At 31.6% G+C, this 19,077-nt stretch overlaps 1 protein-coding gene across 1 annotated transcript in view; it reads right to left on the bottom strand.

Annotated features, from left to right (window-relative positions):
* Nucleotides 1–1,261: 1,261 nt before the first annotated feature.
* Nucleotides 1,262–19,077, bottom strand: part of LOC130892328 (fez family zinc finger protein 2-like) — a 39,397-nt gene continuing 21,581 nt past the window's right edge. The window contains exon 2 of the mRNA XM_057797711.1: nucleotides 1,262–4,600. Coding sequence (XP_057653694.1) covers nucleotides 3,464–4,588 — 1,125 coding nt within the window. The 5' untranslated portion in view covers nucleotides 4,589–4,600 and the 3' untranslated portion in view covers nucleotides 1,262–3,463. The remainder of the gene's footprint in view (nucleotides 4,601–19,077) is intronic.

Genomic DNA, 19,077 nt, shown 5'->3' on the forward strand with positions numbered 1-19,077 from the left:
GATATGGTTGTATAATCTAAGAAATAGATTGTCAACAAATGTTCAATGAATCTTTCTATCTTTTATTCACACGTCTTCTACAATTATATTATGGTAAGATATGTTACGATATACTTACTACTTCTAGATTCTTCAATCTCTCTAATTTTTTGCGTTCCATTTCAACCTGATGAATATTAGACTTGGTGATTGAATTTTGGAGTTTGTTCTTAAGGTATTATATTACTCTAATACTAAATTAACATTCATCGGGCAGTTTAGGCAATAAGATTTGAATTTAACTTTCTGGCATATTGCAGAGCATTTCATTCCAACAAGTTTTTAGCTTAGTGTTTAGAATATAGCAAAATATTTTCAATCAGAAATGACCTAAAATCAAGACGATTTAGGAACAAAAACAAATCGAAAGGTCTAAGAAATTGGAGAAATTTATTTGGGACTATAGAGTATCGTTTACATTTCTGTGTTTTAAGAATCAATTTATACCATTTCAAATAATTGGGTACCTTTAAGACGGCACATGAAGTGTAAGCAAATTTCTGTCCAAAAACATCTCCAAACTCTATTAAACAACCACTATAATACTTTGAAATGTTACAGACCCAAACTTCTTTCAAATTTCACTTCATAGTCTCAATTTGAGACTTTCTTTTCTTACGTCGATGATGTGAATGTATTTGTTAATCTTTTCATTATCGCTGTTTTTATGGGTAGAACAGATTACCATTTATATTTTTAAATTCATTCTGTTATTAATTCCATGCTCCATGCTCTTTGAAACTCTTAGATTTTTAATGGTAAAAACTAAAATAGTTGCTATATTAACTTAACTCATTTCACTTCTACTGTTTCTGAACAGATATTTTATAGCAAATATATGAGTGATTTCAATTTTTTGCAATTGTTATTAGTTTTTCGAACTTTTTGTTGGTTTAATATGTATGTGTAGGTACTGTACTCTGGTGGATCCTTTTATGAAATATTTCCTTTGAAATATATATATTTGATGTTACATGCTTTTAATATAAACATCTCTTATTTTCTAAAAATGTAATTATTATCCAAATTCCTTCAATTTTCAAATCATAAACACAACACCACCGTAATTTTTAATACACACAGTTTTTACCATAAGTTTATTAGCCCAATCAAGGCCATATTCTATTTTTAAATTGATATTGTTTTTATTAGATAATGAAATTCAGTTCATTTGAGTGGTAACTCATTATTTATAAAAAAGGTAAGGGTAATAAAAAGTGTATAAAATGAAACACATTTTAATTTATATTAAATAACATTCATTTGATTATGTTACTAGATACTAAATACATATTTTTTTACAATGTATATCTAAGCGATGAGAAATTTTACAGGTGTAGATCAATGTAGGTTTTTCTCAGATATTGCACATCAAAAAGAGATCAAAGCATTCTCGAAAGAAAGTCCAATCGGGCTATCACCAGTTTTTATTACATTGCGTTTAACTGAAGACAATAATCTGTACATTCATTCAATTCATAAATAAATACGTATTGTGAGAAATTAACATAATTAAAATGCTCTGCCGTTGAATTACATATATCTGCTGTTTTAGGATCTTCACAAATGTATTAGCAATAAATATTTAAAAAAATTTACTCAAAATAACTTTTCATTAATTTTCAATAGATAAGCTTACCAGCGCATTTTAGAAAGACAAATGAACTCACACCAAACCAGGAAATCTCTTCACTCACTCGGTACATCCCTCACCGGAGATATTTTTAAGAGAATTCAAGTATTTCTGCCATGCATTAAGACTTCCTTGAGCAATGCTACAACATCCCTCCTAAACCGTACCTGTCAATTTCCAATAGTTTATCTAAGAAAGGTTTCAAGAAATTTTATTATGAAGGCCCAGGAATGGAATGTCAAATGGAAAACCTCGTTTTCCCATACATACGAGTAATCCTATTTACTTTTGACAGCAATTGTTATACAACGGTTTAGCTTCTGAGTTTAAGAATCTATCAAATAATTATATCATATTGTATTGTTATTTAAAGAAGATACAGTCCCTTTTTGCTCAATTGGAAACAAAAGGAAGCCATTCATAACATTGATCTGAAGTAGTGTGAATCAGTTCTTTGATATTTTTGTTTGAAAATTTTCTTCTTAAAAATGGCTAAGCTTTTTTTGAAACGACAAAAAGTAAGGATGATGATATTCGATGTTGCTTCAGACGGAGGAACTTTAAATTGAAAGCTGTAACAGAATAAAACCTGCAAAGATGCAATTTTGACAATCCATTACACTCCCAATACTACGAATCTCTACTGGAGGATCTACCTTCAACCAGTAATAATAATACTGAAGAATCGTTGAAAGCCAAAAACGTTGAGATAATTCTGATGTTTCCGATGCTAAGAAATTAGTTGTGAATTTCTGCAAAAATTATCTAGGTCCAAGGTATTCTGAGATATTATTTATACTGAATACACTGTTTACTGCTTCCATCACACCAACATTCACAATTATACTTTTTCAATAGTATACGATTTGCTCAGTATGAATATCATCAGGCTCCAAAAATTCCAGCTTGGTCAGAAATTATTATCAATAGAACTTTGTTAAATACGTATAAGAACTCATCAATAGCATTTAACTACAGATAAATCATGATTTTCTTTCCCGCAACACAAAAGAAATAACACGGTTGCTCAGTTTTCTAACATATATTTTTTTCTGGAAAAGTGACTTCAATTGTACTTAACACTAAATGTACTTATCTATCTAATAATTTTCATTGAAATTGATTTCAGTAAGTCATTTATGAATGATATTGAATATCATTTGTTTCATTTTGCTGCTTTAGATATAATAAAACAATATAACGAACAAGGAAAGCAAACGTATTTTGAATATTTTTAATATAAGAAACGGAATATCAAATAATAACGCAATAATTATTGTCAAAAGAAAATGCGCAGAAAATAATGAAATTATCATCACAAAATGCCAACTACAAGCTTCAGAGTTGGTATTTTTTTTAAAATACTTGTTCCATGTTAAACTATTTTGGATTCTAAAACTGAAATTGGTAGTAGAAACAGGAAATATATAGAATCGGTTTCACGATGAAATTTCGAAGCACAGTTTTTTGAAAAGAGTCGTAATAAGGAATTCATGTGTGGCAAACATAGTAGAAAAATACAACTGCCGCTGAGATACTAGAGCACCACCTACTAGTAGGGAATAATTAATTATGGAAGACTTCTACTTATAACAAAATTATTAAGATAATTATTATATTTATTTTTAAAATTGTTATAATACCTAACACATTTTTCTGTTTGGAAAGCACAATTTTAACTGAGTGAATATAGTTTTCAAATAGGTATTCTAATCACCTTGGTAATATTGAGTATTAAATGTACAGATTTATCATCTTTGATGAACACAACAGTTATATTTAATACGAAGGTCACAATAGTTTCGATGAATACACTGGGACAGTCATGGGTGGACGAATGAAAGGGCTGATGAAGTGGTGAATATTCCTATCACCGGAGTATGAAGCAGGAGTTGGTCCTTGTGAAGTACTAGACATAAAGTCGGGTTCGATGCAGTTACCACTATTTTCATGAAGTTTTCTCATATGCTTCTTCAAGTCAAAATTTCGACAAAATCCTTTTCCACATACCCTACATGTAAACGGTTTCTTGTCATTGTGAGTGTGCATATGGAAAGTGAGATTATATATTTGATGAAACGCTTTTGAACACACAGAGCATTTATAAGCTTTTTCCCCGCTATGAGTGAGTTTGTGATTCTTATAATTACCTTTTTGATGGAAACCCTTTCCACAAAATTCACAAACAAAAGGTTTGTACCCGGCATGTATCCGTGCATGCGTATTCAGGGTAGAAGATCTGTTGAATGCTTTGCCGCAAGTGTGGCATTTGTGAGGTTTTTCCGAAGTGTGAATGATTTTATGCCTACAAAGCGTTGAAGCTTGTCTAAAACCCTTTCCACATATTTTACATACGAACGGTCTAGCTCCTGTATGCACTGGCATGTGCCTAGTTAGATTATAATGGGCATTGAATACCTTCCCACATTCTCCACATTCAAAACTCTTCTGCTTCGGTGTTAAAATTGGCGAGCTGCCATTTGAGGGGGTACTAATTTTTGGTTGCGCTTTTACGGGGCTTGTTTTAACTTGATTAAAATGTAGAGATAAGGGATTTACACCTGAACTGTTTCCAATTGGACCGGGAGGTTCTTGAGTTACCGATGAAGTATATACAGATACTGATCCTAACATTAGTTGACTGGGGTGGTAATATACTAAAGGATAATTCTGTAAAATTTCTGGAGACCTAAGAACATTTGGAACATACTTCTTGAAAGCGGATTCGAATGCTGAAGCATGAGAGAGATTTAAGATACTGTTGTCCTTGTCCATTTCTAAATTCGATTTCTTCATTTTATTGTCAGGCTCCATTATTTTTGCGATAGAAAAATTTAAAGTTCTTGCGGGTGGAGATGGAGGTTTTTGAGGCGGTGCGCAAATATTTGTCGATATTTCCGAAGCCATCTTGAACATCTATTGAAATTCCTGAAATAAAATAAGCCATAATTATTACCATAAAATTATGTATTATTCATCCTGTATATGCTTTGAAATTTATTTTTGGATTTTACAATACCAAGTCTAATAAACTGATAAAGTGATATTTGTTATAAACTATAACTTTTCAACAATTTTCAAGTATTTTTATGTTCGTTTGTGTTTTTTTTGTTAAAATATTGAAGATATATAATCAAGAAAAATAATTATATTTGCATTTTGGCGTTGAGAAAACGATGAATGTAAATTGTTATATTAACACTAATTTTAATAGTAAACACAAGGATTTCGCAGGGCCTATCCAATTAAGATGGAACTTCAGGCTACTAGAAACAATAAAGAAAAAAATAAACTGATATGTGATCGCAAAAAATTTTTAAGACATTTTTACACTACTATTATTAAAATTGTACCTACGTCAAACGATACGTTTCTAAGGTTCAGGTACCACATTATTGTAGTCCTCAAATATCGAACATATATTAAAAAATTCAATATTTGAAATCAGAATATTATAAATATAAATTTAGACGTCTCCACCATTGGCGCTTAAATTCTTAAGTTTTTATGTGCGATAATGTATCTGACCAATTTTATTTTTAGTTTGTTAGACCTTAAGCGAATGAGCAGTATTTAAAAAAGTTAATGAACCTTGCTGTCAATAAATATGCTTCCGCTAGAAATTACATTACAATTAATAATAATTAACATTATTTAGTTTAAAACAGTTCTAGGAGCATTTTGTGTAATATTGAAAATCGAAATCTTTATTATGTAATGTATTTATATAATGAGTATTAGCCCATTCAGTAGAGAATTTCCCCTGAAACTGACATTTGCCATACATGAGGTTTTTATTGTCTTAAATACGAAAAAAAGCTATCCTAACGGTCGACCACATGGGGGGTGAAAACTACACTTTTAAATCAATTTTTATGATCGATTAGATTTTTCTAGAAAATAACCATGCTTATTGTCGGAAAATCCTGCTTAAGATTGATGTCGTTGATTTGAAATTTTTTTGCTTAGACACAAGAGTTTTCGCGTGAAAGCGCGAACTCGATTATGTGAAATTTGATGCGTCTTTTTCGCAGATTTAATGAATAGTTAATGGATAACCCCAAATGATGAAAAATAACTTATAGAGGCTAATAAATGTACATTAACTTATGATTTGATGAAATATGAGGAATAAAAACAATTTATATTTCATTTTATGAAATAATTCTTTTTAAACAAAACAAAATTATGCAATCCATTGAATATTATCGTTATTTTGAGAATGTACTATATTTAAAAATCTGTCAAACCGGAAATAGCTATAATCAAATGCATTTATAAAGGGGAGTGGCTATGAAACCCTCTATATATTTGGACTATCATTATTGTCCCTAGTTGTCGAAAATTGTGCAGCTGAAATAAACTTGGACTGGCATTTATTGGTTGCGATTAACTGTTTTACAGTAGAGAATAAAAAGATATGGATATCAATCAGTATTGATGGTGGAAATATATTCAATGTACTATTTAGAATACAATAATTCAATATGACACATGTTTTTCTTTATTATTACGTATAGACTTGATTAATATTTTTTTTGTTTCCCTTGCATAAATAAAAATATGCATTGCTTGCATATGCGCAATAAAATTATTCTATAACGTATCTAAATAATGTCACCATCTCTCTTTATATATATATATATATATATATATATATATATATATATATATATATATATATATATATATATATATACCATTGCGATTCTTATCAGAGGTTTACATCTCAATTTCTATCCAAATAGAAATAAGGAACTCTAAATACATGCTGAAACTTCGCAAGAAGAAACTTCGTAAAGTTAAAATAAAGTTGATAGCCTTCCCCGTTGCATGCTCTATCGAATTCAAGAGGTGATTCTAATCTCGCGCCTCTACCATTTGCGAATTGAGGGGCGTTGACTCTGGCAGTCGGCAGTGAGTCGTTTTCAACTGTAAAGTTAGCTCTGCCTTTCACGATCTCAATCAATGCATCACGAAAACGTTTTTTAAAAGATTGATGCGAAATGCGAAAGGGTGGGAACGCCTTTCACCGAGTTTACCGTTGCTTTGCACCATCACCAGAATGCACATTGAAAAGGTTAATATTATTCACTCAATTTCACACATTTTTCATACATAAATATGTATGTCACTTGAGAATAAGGCGCAGTCGAAAAGTATTTTTGGATGATATGGAAAACGGTTGGTATCCCGACAATTTTTATATACCATATTTCATAAAACGAAAAGACATCATCCAATTTCGACAAGAAAATTTCAGTGAAAACTATTTATCATACTGAAAATAATAAAAGCTGGATTGTAAGAAGCAAAAGTAATGTAATTAGCAATGGTGTAGCGTGCTCTAATAAAGAGGTGGGTAAAAACAGGCTACGACTCATGATATTGAAAAATTATGAATGCGCGGTGGGACAATATTGAAACCATATTGAATTGTAAGGAGGTTTTATTTGGTAACTTAACGATCTAATTTTTTACAAAAGTAATGTTCTTCGGCTTTTTGCTTTACTGAAATCCTCTAGTAATGATTTTTAATGCATTTTTGGAGCTAAATTTGCTTCGATTGCTAAACAAATAGCCTGATCGGCTTTATATTGTTTTTTAAGTAGTTTTTAATAATCTTCAACTTTTCTGCGCATATTGCACTTACAGGCATAATTAACCAATTCTACCAGAAATGTAAAAATTAAAAGTTGTAGTCATGAAACGTGGGAGAGAAATTCAAACAATGATTGGGGAATCCCAGTACATAGTCAAACATTATTTTCAAGTTTTAACATAGATGCTTATCCTGTTAAACTTACATAGCTTCAGTTATTTCCGGAAAAACAGAAACCTCTAATTTTCTTGAAAATTTTTTACTTTTGACTTTTTTTAATAAAAAAGAAGAATGCATATATATTGTGGACGTTTTATAGTCTCTCCGGTACGAGGCATGTCGCTCTTGTTCGGAATCTCATCTTAGATGCTGCGTCGAAAATATTACCTAGGTCAAAAACGAACTAAGTGTAATTAGTACATACGATCTCAGAATCTTAACTATACCATCAGTCTGAAGTCCTCCACAATGTATTTGTTGAATCGTCAAATGACGAAGAAATATGGCTCTAAAACGCAGAGCTTAAGAAAGACTATTAAAGACTGTCCTAATATTAAAAAAAGTTTTAAGTAGTTTATATAAGATTTGTTAACTAACTAATTTGTTAACTAATTTCTCTCTTCTCTTCTAATTTTTTCTCCTTAAGAACCTGCTTCTGGTAGATAGCAAACGTGAAGATTACTATTCAAAATAAAGCTGTCTCAAGTCTTAATATTACTATAAAATGCAATCATGACAAAAAAGATAGTAGTAGTAGTAATAGTATTCTGTACAGGTAAAACTAATAAAGCAAATAAAGGATTTACTTATTTTCTTCCAGAGATATTTGTCAAGATGGATCATACTCAATTCTTCAAATTTATTATAAATAACAAATATAGTGTATGAAATAGTTCACCCTGTATATCAAACACCCTCAATATATTTTTCGATTCTTCGCATCCCTGTTAATAGAGAATTCGTACCAATTACATTTTCACATTCCCCCATTCAATTCTGAAAGTGTCGGCTGCAACGGAAATAGATTTGTGGAATATTTTTACAAATATCAATTATAATCGTGAAATTAATTGACCAAATGTCACTCGAAATGATGTTCGCGTTATCGTGAAAATAAACTAGTCCATGCAGTGACATTATATTCGTGTTTGTTTGTGATTATCTACAACCAATCATTAGTATCCGATGCACTTGCACACACACACATGCAGAAATAATTTTCAATTTACTTGGCTATATCGGTTTTAATAGAAAGTATAAAACGATATTTTGTGAATAAACAACGAGGTTTTCTAATATTTCACTTGAATACATAAAATGTGAAAGCATACACACTGAAATGTTTAAACTACCTACAAAATTTTAAATTTTTTCTCTTTCAATATTGATTAAAGAATTAAAAAAAATTATAATAAAAGTTATAGTTATATAGACTACCCAAAACTATTTTTTCTCAAACCGTGCAACCCTATTGTTTCAATGCTGTTATATATGTTATATATTGTACATAAATCAGCATTTGCCAATCTTACCCTGATCAAACAGGGTCAATATTTAATTTGCAACAAATTTGTTAAAAAAAACATAAAATAATACTTTCATAATTAGGTACTGTGAAAAGTTTATATATTAAACTCAAAGTTTCTAATTTAATTATGTTTATAAGCCAATATTAAACATTCCTGTAATTTAATAATATTCAATTAACTGACCCTCCGATCGAACAGCAGCAGCAAGCTACCCCTATCTATGGACATAATAATCCATTAAGAAGCGCGATCAGAAGTAATTAGCGATTATAAGTGTCAGCAGTTGGTGGCAGGATCTCAATAGTCGAAAATAGATGTCTGTCGGGGAGTTTTGAGGTGTTGCTCCTGTTTCTGTTGTTCGTAGTTAAGGCGATTACTGGCATATAAACATGGAAATGAGTGTCATCGGGGGTGAAAGAAGAGACGAGCTGAAAACCAATCTATGAACGTCCACGCCCCTTGCTAACCAGTGTCGGCTTCATTTTAGGGTTGAACAGCTTCATTTGTCTTGTTAATTTTTTAAACTACGTATTATTACTAAAAAAGTATCAAATCATATTTAGTATTTGGAATTTACCTGAATATGACTACTTCTTCATTTAAAACATCACGATCTGTCCATTATAACAATCATTTAAATTTTTCATTAGTCCTATATTGTAATTAATAATCCTGAATAGGGTTTCAATTGATAGTCTGATCAACGCAAAATATTTTCCATTCTGAAAAACTCAGCCTCGTACCAAATTTAAGAGGAATTCCAATAAGAGGTGTTATTTTGAACAGTTCGCTATTTCGGTAAATATCACTTTTGAAGCTGTCATTTTTTGACATTTGGCAAGTAGAAACTACGCCATTAATGAAAATGGAACGATACACGCTTCAACAACGCATTGAAATTATTAAAATTCACTATAAAAATGGTGAAAGTTTGGCAGAGACGGTTCGTAAAACTAAAACATTTTTGGGTCGACGTGAAGCACCTTCTCGGACCGCAATACAGAAATTGGTGGAAAAATTTGAGCTGTTGGAACAAGTTAGTGATGTGAAGAATAAAACCCGTGCACGTCGCTCAAGAGCAACTGAGAATATTGCTGCTGTAGCCCAAAGTGTTGAAGAAAACCCAGGTTTGTCCGTTCCTCGTCGTTCTTTGGAATTAGCCATTCCACAAACGTCATTACACCGTATTTTGCATAAAGACTTGGATCTTACGGCCTATAAAGTTCAGTTAACACAAGAACTCAAGCCGGCCGATCATCAACAACGTCGTGTCTTTGCTGATTGGGTCCTTGAAATGCATGAAAATGATCCGGAATTTCATCGAAAAATCATATTAACTGATGAGGCCCATTTCCACCTTAGTGGTTACGTCAATAAACATAATTTTCGAATCTGGGGTTCGGAAAACCCAAGAGTTATTGTTGAAAATCCTCTCCATCCTCAACGCGTGACTGTTTGGTGCGGTTTATGGTCTGGCGGTGTCATTGGACCTTACTTTTTCGAAAATGAGGCTGGAGCAACAGTTATGGTGAATGGATTGCGCTATCGAGAGATGATTAATGATTTTTTATGGCCGGAGTTGGATGATATTGATTTGGACAACGTTTACTTTCAACAAGACGGCTCTACGTGCCACACAAGCAACGAAATCATCGATCTTTTACGGGAAAAATTTCCGGACCGTGTTATCTCTCGAAGAGGTGATCACAATTGGCCACCGAGACCTTGTGATTTAACGACTTTTTCCTTTGGGGCCACGTGAAAGATAAGGTCTACGCCAACAGTCCAGCATCGATTCAAGACCTCAAAGATGGAATTCGTGAGGCTATCGAGGACATAGGGCACCCGCTTTGCAATTTGGTTACGAAAAATTTCATGAAATGGATATGGTCCTGTAAGCGCAGTCGTGGCGGCCATTTGGCTGATGTTGTGTTCCATTATTAACGGCATACCTTCCTCTTCATAATGAAATAAACATTCGATCATTTATCTCAAAAAATGGCATTTTTCTTTGAATATACCTCTTATTGGAAAACCCCTTATATTTGAACACGAGAAAATAAACGTAGCTGTTGCAACCTGATGTCATAGATTTAGTATGAAATACTAATCATTCGTTGAATCTGATATAAAGAAGACTACCTTTTCTGGAAAACGTTGATATCAGAAACGTGAATTTCAACTAAAAATTCTTCTCTATGAAAACTAAATTTACTTTGAATAAACTAGTACAAATTATATTAACAAACAGTTTTTTAGATGATATTAGCGGGCATTATCAAAAGAAAGAATCGTACCAATGAATTGACTCCGAACTCAATTCCTTTATTTTGCCCGCTTGCCTTTGTCGATCGAGTTTCCATCTGATCTGTTTACCAATCTTTGTTTTTGAATCCAACTTTTCTTCTATCAACAACGTTGTCAAAATTAAGTTTACTTTCTTTACTATGAGAAAAAAAATTGAAAACAGGAATCTTTTTTTCTTGACTATGAATTACAGCGAGACACATAGCAATAATCACTATTTCAAATAAATAAAATCCGATATTTTAACTTTGAATTAAATTTAATAAAGTTTGTTATATTATTGTTATAGATTATTCATTTCATTTAGTAGTTATTTTTAGTCTCTCACACTTCGAGGAAATGTAGACAGAATCCGGACGTTCTGCTCTCTGCGAAACCTAGCGCCTCGAGGTATTCTTTGAGGCGGCAATACCTCGACAGGGCTCCATTAGTATTCGTAATTTGATCTTACTTAGGTTAATTAATTCAATAGATTTTCGTTGGTTATAGTTCACCAGGAGTATCTTAACCTAACCTGCCCATATTGATTGTTCACAAAAAGGTTTACCAAGTTCATTGTAAGTACATTCTACTTCATTAAATATTAGGTGAAAAGTTGAATTTTTCAAGTCAGTGTTGAAGATCAACTTTTATTGAAACATGAAATCGGATTAATTAAGTATAAATTCAAAATATCCAATAGCTGTATATTTGAGTTTATTAGAAATGTAGGTATATATTCTTATAAACCCCACAACGTCGTCCCTGCCTTTAAACGACAATGGATTTACGCGCATTGTTATCTCGACCTTTGTGGCTCGCAACGATTTGATCTCATATTAAAGCAGGCAACATAAAATTGCTATGGTCAATTAGAAAGTAGACTGGATTGGTTTTGACACTTCCACTAAGGAAAGATGTCAGACAGTAGTCTTAAATTCATATTTAATCATTTGCAGACATGATTTACGAGGGATGAAATGAAAAAGGTATACATAGGCAACGAGAGATAATGATAGAAAATATCAGGAAATGAAAGATTGTTAAGCTTGGTAACGTATTTTATTTTGGTAATAATTTATACATAAATCCTATTTAATAAAGAACTGTTAAGATAATAAACCACTAAAATAAAATTAGAATCAAGTAGAATTTTTGTGTTCTGACATAGGCTAAAACATTGAAGGAATAGAATACTGGTGAATGGATCGTATTGTTGGTTCTACTGTGAGTGTGAGTCGTCCAACAGTCTGATAAAAATCGGGATCTCAAGATTTGGATTAAATGAAAAGACGATCTCAGGTGGCCATAGCATTTAGTGGTTTGTCTAGATGATTTGATTGTCCATGAGTCCAATGACTTCTTCTCTTATTGTGCTATACTACTATATTCTGTTAAGTTCTGTTATTTAAAATGATAATTACTCCTAAATCCAAATTTGGAGTTTCAAATTAAACTGAAAAATGTTCACCAATTCGAGGAGCTTGCTTAATATACCCAAATGGCATTTCATATAGAAGTTTCAATTGGGCTCAATGATGAATCTTGATTTAGAATTCATCTTGATTCGAGGTGAGTAAGTGTTTAGAGAGAAACAGTACAACAATGGTTCGGGAGGGTAGTAGAGTTAGCAGAAGAAATTATCTCATTATATTGGACAGTGCAACCAATCGTCATTTCATATGCAGCAGCTGTAGATTCGTTCATACCATAGAGCTCGTGTGCAGATTTATAATGTACTTTTTAGATAAGCGCAGGATATTCTACAATGACTGGTGCGGTCCTCAGATTTCAATCTCATAAAATATGTATGGGATGGGTTATGCTCCAACGAGAAACCCTACATATGGTAGAACCTAGAAATAATCCGCATACTCTAGGTGTAGCTCCCACGTACATCTCGAATGCTATTTCTCGAGCTTATTTAGACAAATAAATTTTTTGTACGTCGCTGTTCTGAATATTCGAGGAATGCATATCAGTTGCCAGTAGAATATATATGTAATAATTTTTTGATAGTGTAAATATTTCACTAGCCTATTAACTGTAATTGTATATCATACTACTCTCAATAAAACAATTGAATTGAAAGATTTCTATAATGCCTTATTATCCCTTATTATTGCGACTGTGTGTATTTTATTTTTATTTATTAGCTTGCATTTCACCCTTTCTTTATTTGACCAACTAACACCTTGACTGCCTCAATCTTGCATTCCTAACATGTAATCAAATTGTCATAAGTGAATCCAGACATTCCTTAATAACAATCAAAGGCGTTCTCGTTTAAAAAATCTAAATAAAAGCCCTTACTTCTTATACAAAATGCGAGGCATATGGACCGTCTTCCGGCCTTAGCCTTCTTCCTGTTTCTTTTGTTAATCTTCGAGTTGCAGCGAACACGCGTTCTAAACAATAGATCCTCAAGGGAGTGCGAAGTCTTGTTTTACAAATAATTTTTAGTTGAGTACCGATTCAAGATTTATGTCGCACGACTAATATCTTATTACACTTCCGCGAGTTGCATCTGGAGGATCGTTTGTAAAATTTCTAAAGCTCATTTGACTGCATACTATACCTACTTCAATGTGGAGGCACGCGGCCTGATAACTTTTTTTGATATCAGCAGATGAACGGTTTTATTTTTCATTTCAAATTAATGGGTGTGAACGACATAACTGGATTCAAATCGACAAACTGTATTTTATTGTGTTAGCTAAGAGGGAGGGACCCATATATTTTGAAAAGTATTAATATAAAAAAGGAGAGCAGCTCAGGTTTACCGAAATAAACATTTAAAATTACATACGAAACATTTGTTAAATTAATATTTTCTCAGCAAGCTAAACAACTAAACGTGTTAAAATGAAATAATTGAGATTAGAAATGAAGATAGAAAAAAGTAAATATATTGGAACATAAATAGAACTGAATATATTTCAATTAGTTAGTAGCACAACAAATTGACAATAAAAGCGACACCAGGTCAAAAATATGTGAAAAGAGAGATCTACAATTACTTATACCTTTTTTTTCTTCAAATTACTTGCACGTTTGGAAAATTAGTTTCCTTTTTGTCTCTGTCGTTAAATATCTGAACAACTGGAAGCTGGCATATTTCTGTTTTAAATGTGAAAATCTAATTAAATTTGCTTTTGTTTATGTCATTTTCTATTTACCGAACTTAAGGTTTTTCAATTTTGTTCATTATTCGATTTTTAGTTCACCGATATTCAATTTGTAGTAATCCTTCGGCTTTCTAAATTCGAATGAATTAAATATTCAAATGAATTGATTTGAAATGGTGTGATGATTATTGATATGGGGTTATGTGGTTCACCTTAATAGAAGCCGAGAAAGAAAAATTCATTAATTTTGATTGTTTCCCACTGGAAACAAGAACAAAATTTGACAGGAAAGACGTAGAGAGAAGAAATGTCTTGATTTTAGAAAAGAAGGGAAGCAAGTCGACAAAATGCTTTTCTCGCGCAAAGACTACATTTGTGTAATTTATGTTAAGGAAAAAATTCTCATCTACTGTGAAGTGAATTTCATTGGATTTTCGACATTTCTGAACATCAGCTGAAATAGAAAATGTGTAGTATATTCAGTTCAATTAATCTGGCACCTTTCCGTCTTAAAATAATGAACCCATTATCACATAGATAGTTTTATTAAAACTACTGTTTCATAAGAACAAACAATTTCCAAGATTTTCAAGGGCAAAGGGTGTAGTTAATTTATGTTTCAGCCTTAAGGGTACTAGTTTGCAAACAAAAAGAACATTTATCTAAATGATTGAAACTGCTTCTTCACCTTTAAAAAGAGTACTTGGATTACTTACTTGTATAGATGCCAATATACTTCAGAAATATAAGTGAACTGATACATTTTAATTCACTCAGCAACAACAGATGCAAGCTTTAATAATTTTAACCCATAGTGATACAAATCTCTTAGCTACAAAACCCATTTTCTATTTGTTTATATGTTGCAATAAGAATGAACTAATCAGGAGTGTTTTATAGTTTCGCATTTTGAGGTTATGTTATTTGTTCACTCCATAGTTTCAATTCTCTCTCTTTTATTTCAGTAGTTTTTCTCATACTTTTTCCAATTTACAGATACTTTGTAGTCTGTATTCTAGTTACACTATCGGGTTTTTTAAGTAAGGTAAGTTTATGTCTTCCGAACCATGTTGTATATTGATGAGCTGCTCTCATATTGTATTTCACTATACAATTGTGTTAAAAATGAAATTGGGGAAAATTTGAAAAATTTTAAAAACGAAAGTAATAATTCCAATCTAAAAGGAAGCTATTAAATTGAAATGGTTCGAGTAGATAAAAATAACAGATGATGAATGAATTCATAGGTTTCTTATTTTTTCTATTCATTTATACACTTTTAGTACTTTTAAACAAAAAAAAAAAAACAATTTTCGGAGTTTGAATACACTTAAATCTTGTAATCTTCATTAGATGGTATGAGCTAGGGTGTAAAGGCCTTCCATATACTTTGACCTGCGTACCCAGGACTGTTGAATAAGCGAAGATCACATACAACGAAGATTACGTACAGCTGGAATTTAGCGAAAATTGCGTACGCCCAGGTTGTAAAAAATTTGATGTAACCATCAACCTTCAAGACAACTGTCTGTTTACCAGTCAGATAGCATCGATTGTGTAAAGCTATCTGGGGAGGGCTGTACGGCTTATCTCTTCTGGTTTTAAGGAGCATTGATGTGAATGCTGCTTTCTTTGGTTCCCTGCGGACACTACAATGTGTGTCAGAAATTTCGTGTTTGCTTAACGAAAGGACATTTTGTGTCCAATTTCTTGTTCATTACTGTAATTGTCACATTTTTCATTGGTGATTTAATTTGATAATTTTATAGAAAAATTTCTCTATACTGAATGATGTAGCCTACCTCGACTTAAATAAAAAATAAATGTAACAACAATTCATGGCACAAAAGAAAATACTGTTTTCTGGTATCAAAAACACTAAAGGGTCGCATCGTATTTTGCTTAATTAGAGAAAAGCGAGTGAATAAGAGTGCAAGTGCCGTAAAAGAATCGCTAAGTCAAACAATAAAACAGCAGCTGGGGTAGATTTAGAGAGTCCATAATTACGACATATGTCAGAAAATTCAAGAAAACCGCAGGGGAGAGCTTCTGTGGCTGCACAACTTTTCGTTCTACGTTCGACATTCACAATGAATAATTATTATTCTCTGCTAAATTATAGTACCAGGGTTTGAAATCACAGCATTGTGGATGACAACTTCATAGACGTAGACAGTTAAGCATTTGGGTTATTAAATTTGCGAACACTTTTAGAAACAATAAATGAAAATTAGATCATGGTCGTGATAAATAAGACTTATCTTTCATTCGAATCAATTTATTATGAAGATATTTATTTCATTGAATAGTCATGTTATACCTTTCTGTTTTAAAAATTTCAATCAATTGTGTCCAATATTAATCAAATCATTTTCAGCAACTTATTCATAATTTTATGATTATGAACAATAAAAATGATATTTTTCAACTAAATGTAGGTTTTTTATACCCAAAATATCGATAATTTTAATGAAGTCAATATCTCTTGGAGGTGAAAAATTGTTGTTTTTGTTTAAAGGTAGAAACAAAGCTTATATTAATTACGCGATGAAATTAATAAAAATATGAGATTATTGTCCAAATTGTTTCATTTATTTATTTTTTAGTGAATTGGCTTGTTCTCTACGACCCTGGATAAGTTTGCCAACTAGCACGATCTCACTGTCATTTCCATAGTCACCCCGTTGCTACCATTGTTAGGACACATCGCAGGGCTTTTATACCCACCAACAGAAAGACGGAAAAGTGAAAATAATAATCCGGGAAACAACTACTCCATTCGAAATTCTACTCAACTTCAAATAATGCCCAAGATTTATGTTTTTTCTTCAGACCGAATGTTATTTGATAAATATCTATTATGACCAATATTTAATATCATCATTATCCGAAAATCTGTCAGCTATTTATTTTTCTTTTTTTACAATAATAAGCAAATCGTATCTTCTCAATCTTCTATATTTTTTTAATGAAAGTTTGTCTCTTCATTCACGTAACCTCTATACTAAGTAGGTACTTTAACTTCACTTATTAATAATGTATAGTCATCTTATAAAAGAAGTGTAAATCTACGAGTATTATTAGACCCTACATAAAGTTTATTCAAAACACTCTAAAGAATTACTCGAATATCTACCATATTTTCTTCGAATTTTGCAAATCACACCGAATAAAATAGATTATGATGTTTTGCTTGGTGGCTATTTCGCTTTACCCATAAAGCGATGACCTTCGCATACATTCAACCCTTGTCGTCAAATCCTGTTGTGGGAATTGCTAATTTGCCCAAAACGCGTTGTGAGTTAGTAGTGGTGAAATTAATGCAGATTAATTTACCCACATTGCGATCTGAGTGTTTTGCCAAGTACACGACGCGTTGTTAGTTTAAATTTCGGTCAATGTCCGAATTCGCCAATTACATACATATACAATTGATACTCGTATGGGGTGAACAGTTTATCTTTTTAATTTTTATCTTTTACAAAAACCTTCTTATGTCCCAAACGCACAGTCATTTATTTGATTTGAAATATTTATTTCTTCACCCTTATTGACTTGATCCTTATCATGATTTTTAAAAAAGTAGGTGAAATGTTTATTCTAATGGTTTGAAAAAAATCACCATGATAAATTTTCTCAGAAAAGACAAAAAACGAAATTTTTTTTATCAGTGTAACACGTTTTTCGTGTAATTATAATATAAAGTTTTAATAATAACTAAAAATTGTGAGTAAAAATACTTTAAAAAAAATTCGGATGCGATTTTTTTTCGTTTTTTTTGTAATGGTATAATTTTTTTACATCATCAGAAAGTAGAGATTTTAACGAACAAACTTTAAAACGACTTTTAAAAAATTGATATTTGGAAAGGAGAATTTCCGATAGCTCTTTCAATATTCAATCAAAGTAATGTTAAAAAATTTCAAATCATAAATCGAATAAATTACAGTGTATTTGGGAGCCAAAAAACTAAGTTTTATAATATTTACTTTTCTTCTAAGTGTCTTATGTTTATAATAACAAAAAATTTATTAATTGGGTATAAACCAACCAATAAAAATAATTTATTCCTAATAAATTTGTTCTTTCCCTAGTTATTTGTATTTATTTAAACTTGTGCGGTCACACGAACCCTTGAAATTGATGATCGAGCGTGGCGTGTTAAGTCCAAATAAACAGTTCTTGATGTACTGTAGTCCACGTGCTAGCGACATAATCTACAAAATATAGACACACCCTCAATAATACTGGAACATTGACAAGATCTAACAGTTTGTGGGCTGTAGCACCTCGATTTTTGCATTCACATCCGGACACGTGTACATTGGGGAGCTCGCATACTATTTACCATATAGTTTAACCGCTTTTGACATTGTACCGGAAAGAGAAATTGCCACAATAGAAATTGGACTCAAATTATTCATTAAAGCGCAAGCTCCTGTTGGCGTTACCCTTCTTATATACAGCGGGATGTCCATTTTGTGCTACGTAAAAAAATCGTTTGAGTAAACGGAATCAACTATGAGTAAAATAATTATTTGTAAGTAAAAAAAGCGTTTGTTCATTGTGATAAAAATAAAAAGATATCTATTACTGTTATATATCTATTTCTACATGCAGCCAAATTGAAAACTAGGATTTCGAATTGATGTATTATTCCATTCTTCAATTTTTTTCCTACTTCTTATATAGCTACGTGTTTGTTCTTCCTTGATATCTCTTCTTTATCTTGCTCTTTTTCTGCTTGAGTTTTTATTTGTAGCATTGTTTTCATCAATTCATTGACATGATTTCAGTGGTTCGTTGGATTATGTTTTGCTTTTCTACAATATTTGTTAATTGAAAAGCAATTTCAATAAA

This window comes from Diorhabda carinulata, chromosome 1, assembly GCF_026250575.1.
Source record: "Diorhabda carinulata isolate Delta chromosome 1, icDioCari1.1, whole genome shotgun sequence".
NCBI lineage: Eukaryota > Metazoa > Arthropoda > Insecta > Coleoptera > Chrysomelidae > Diorhabda > Diorhabda carinulata.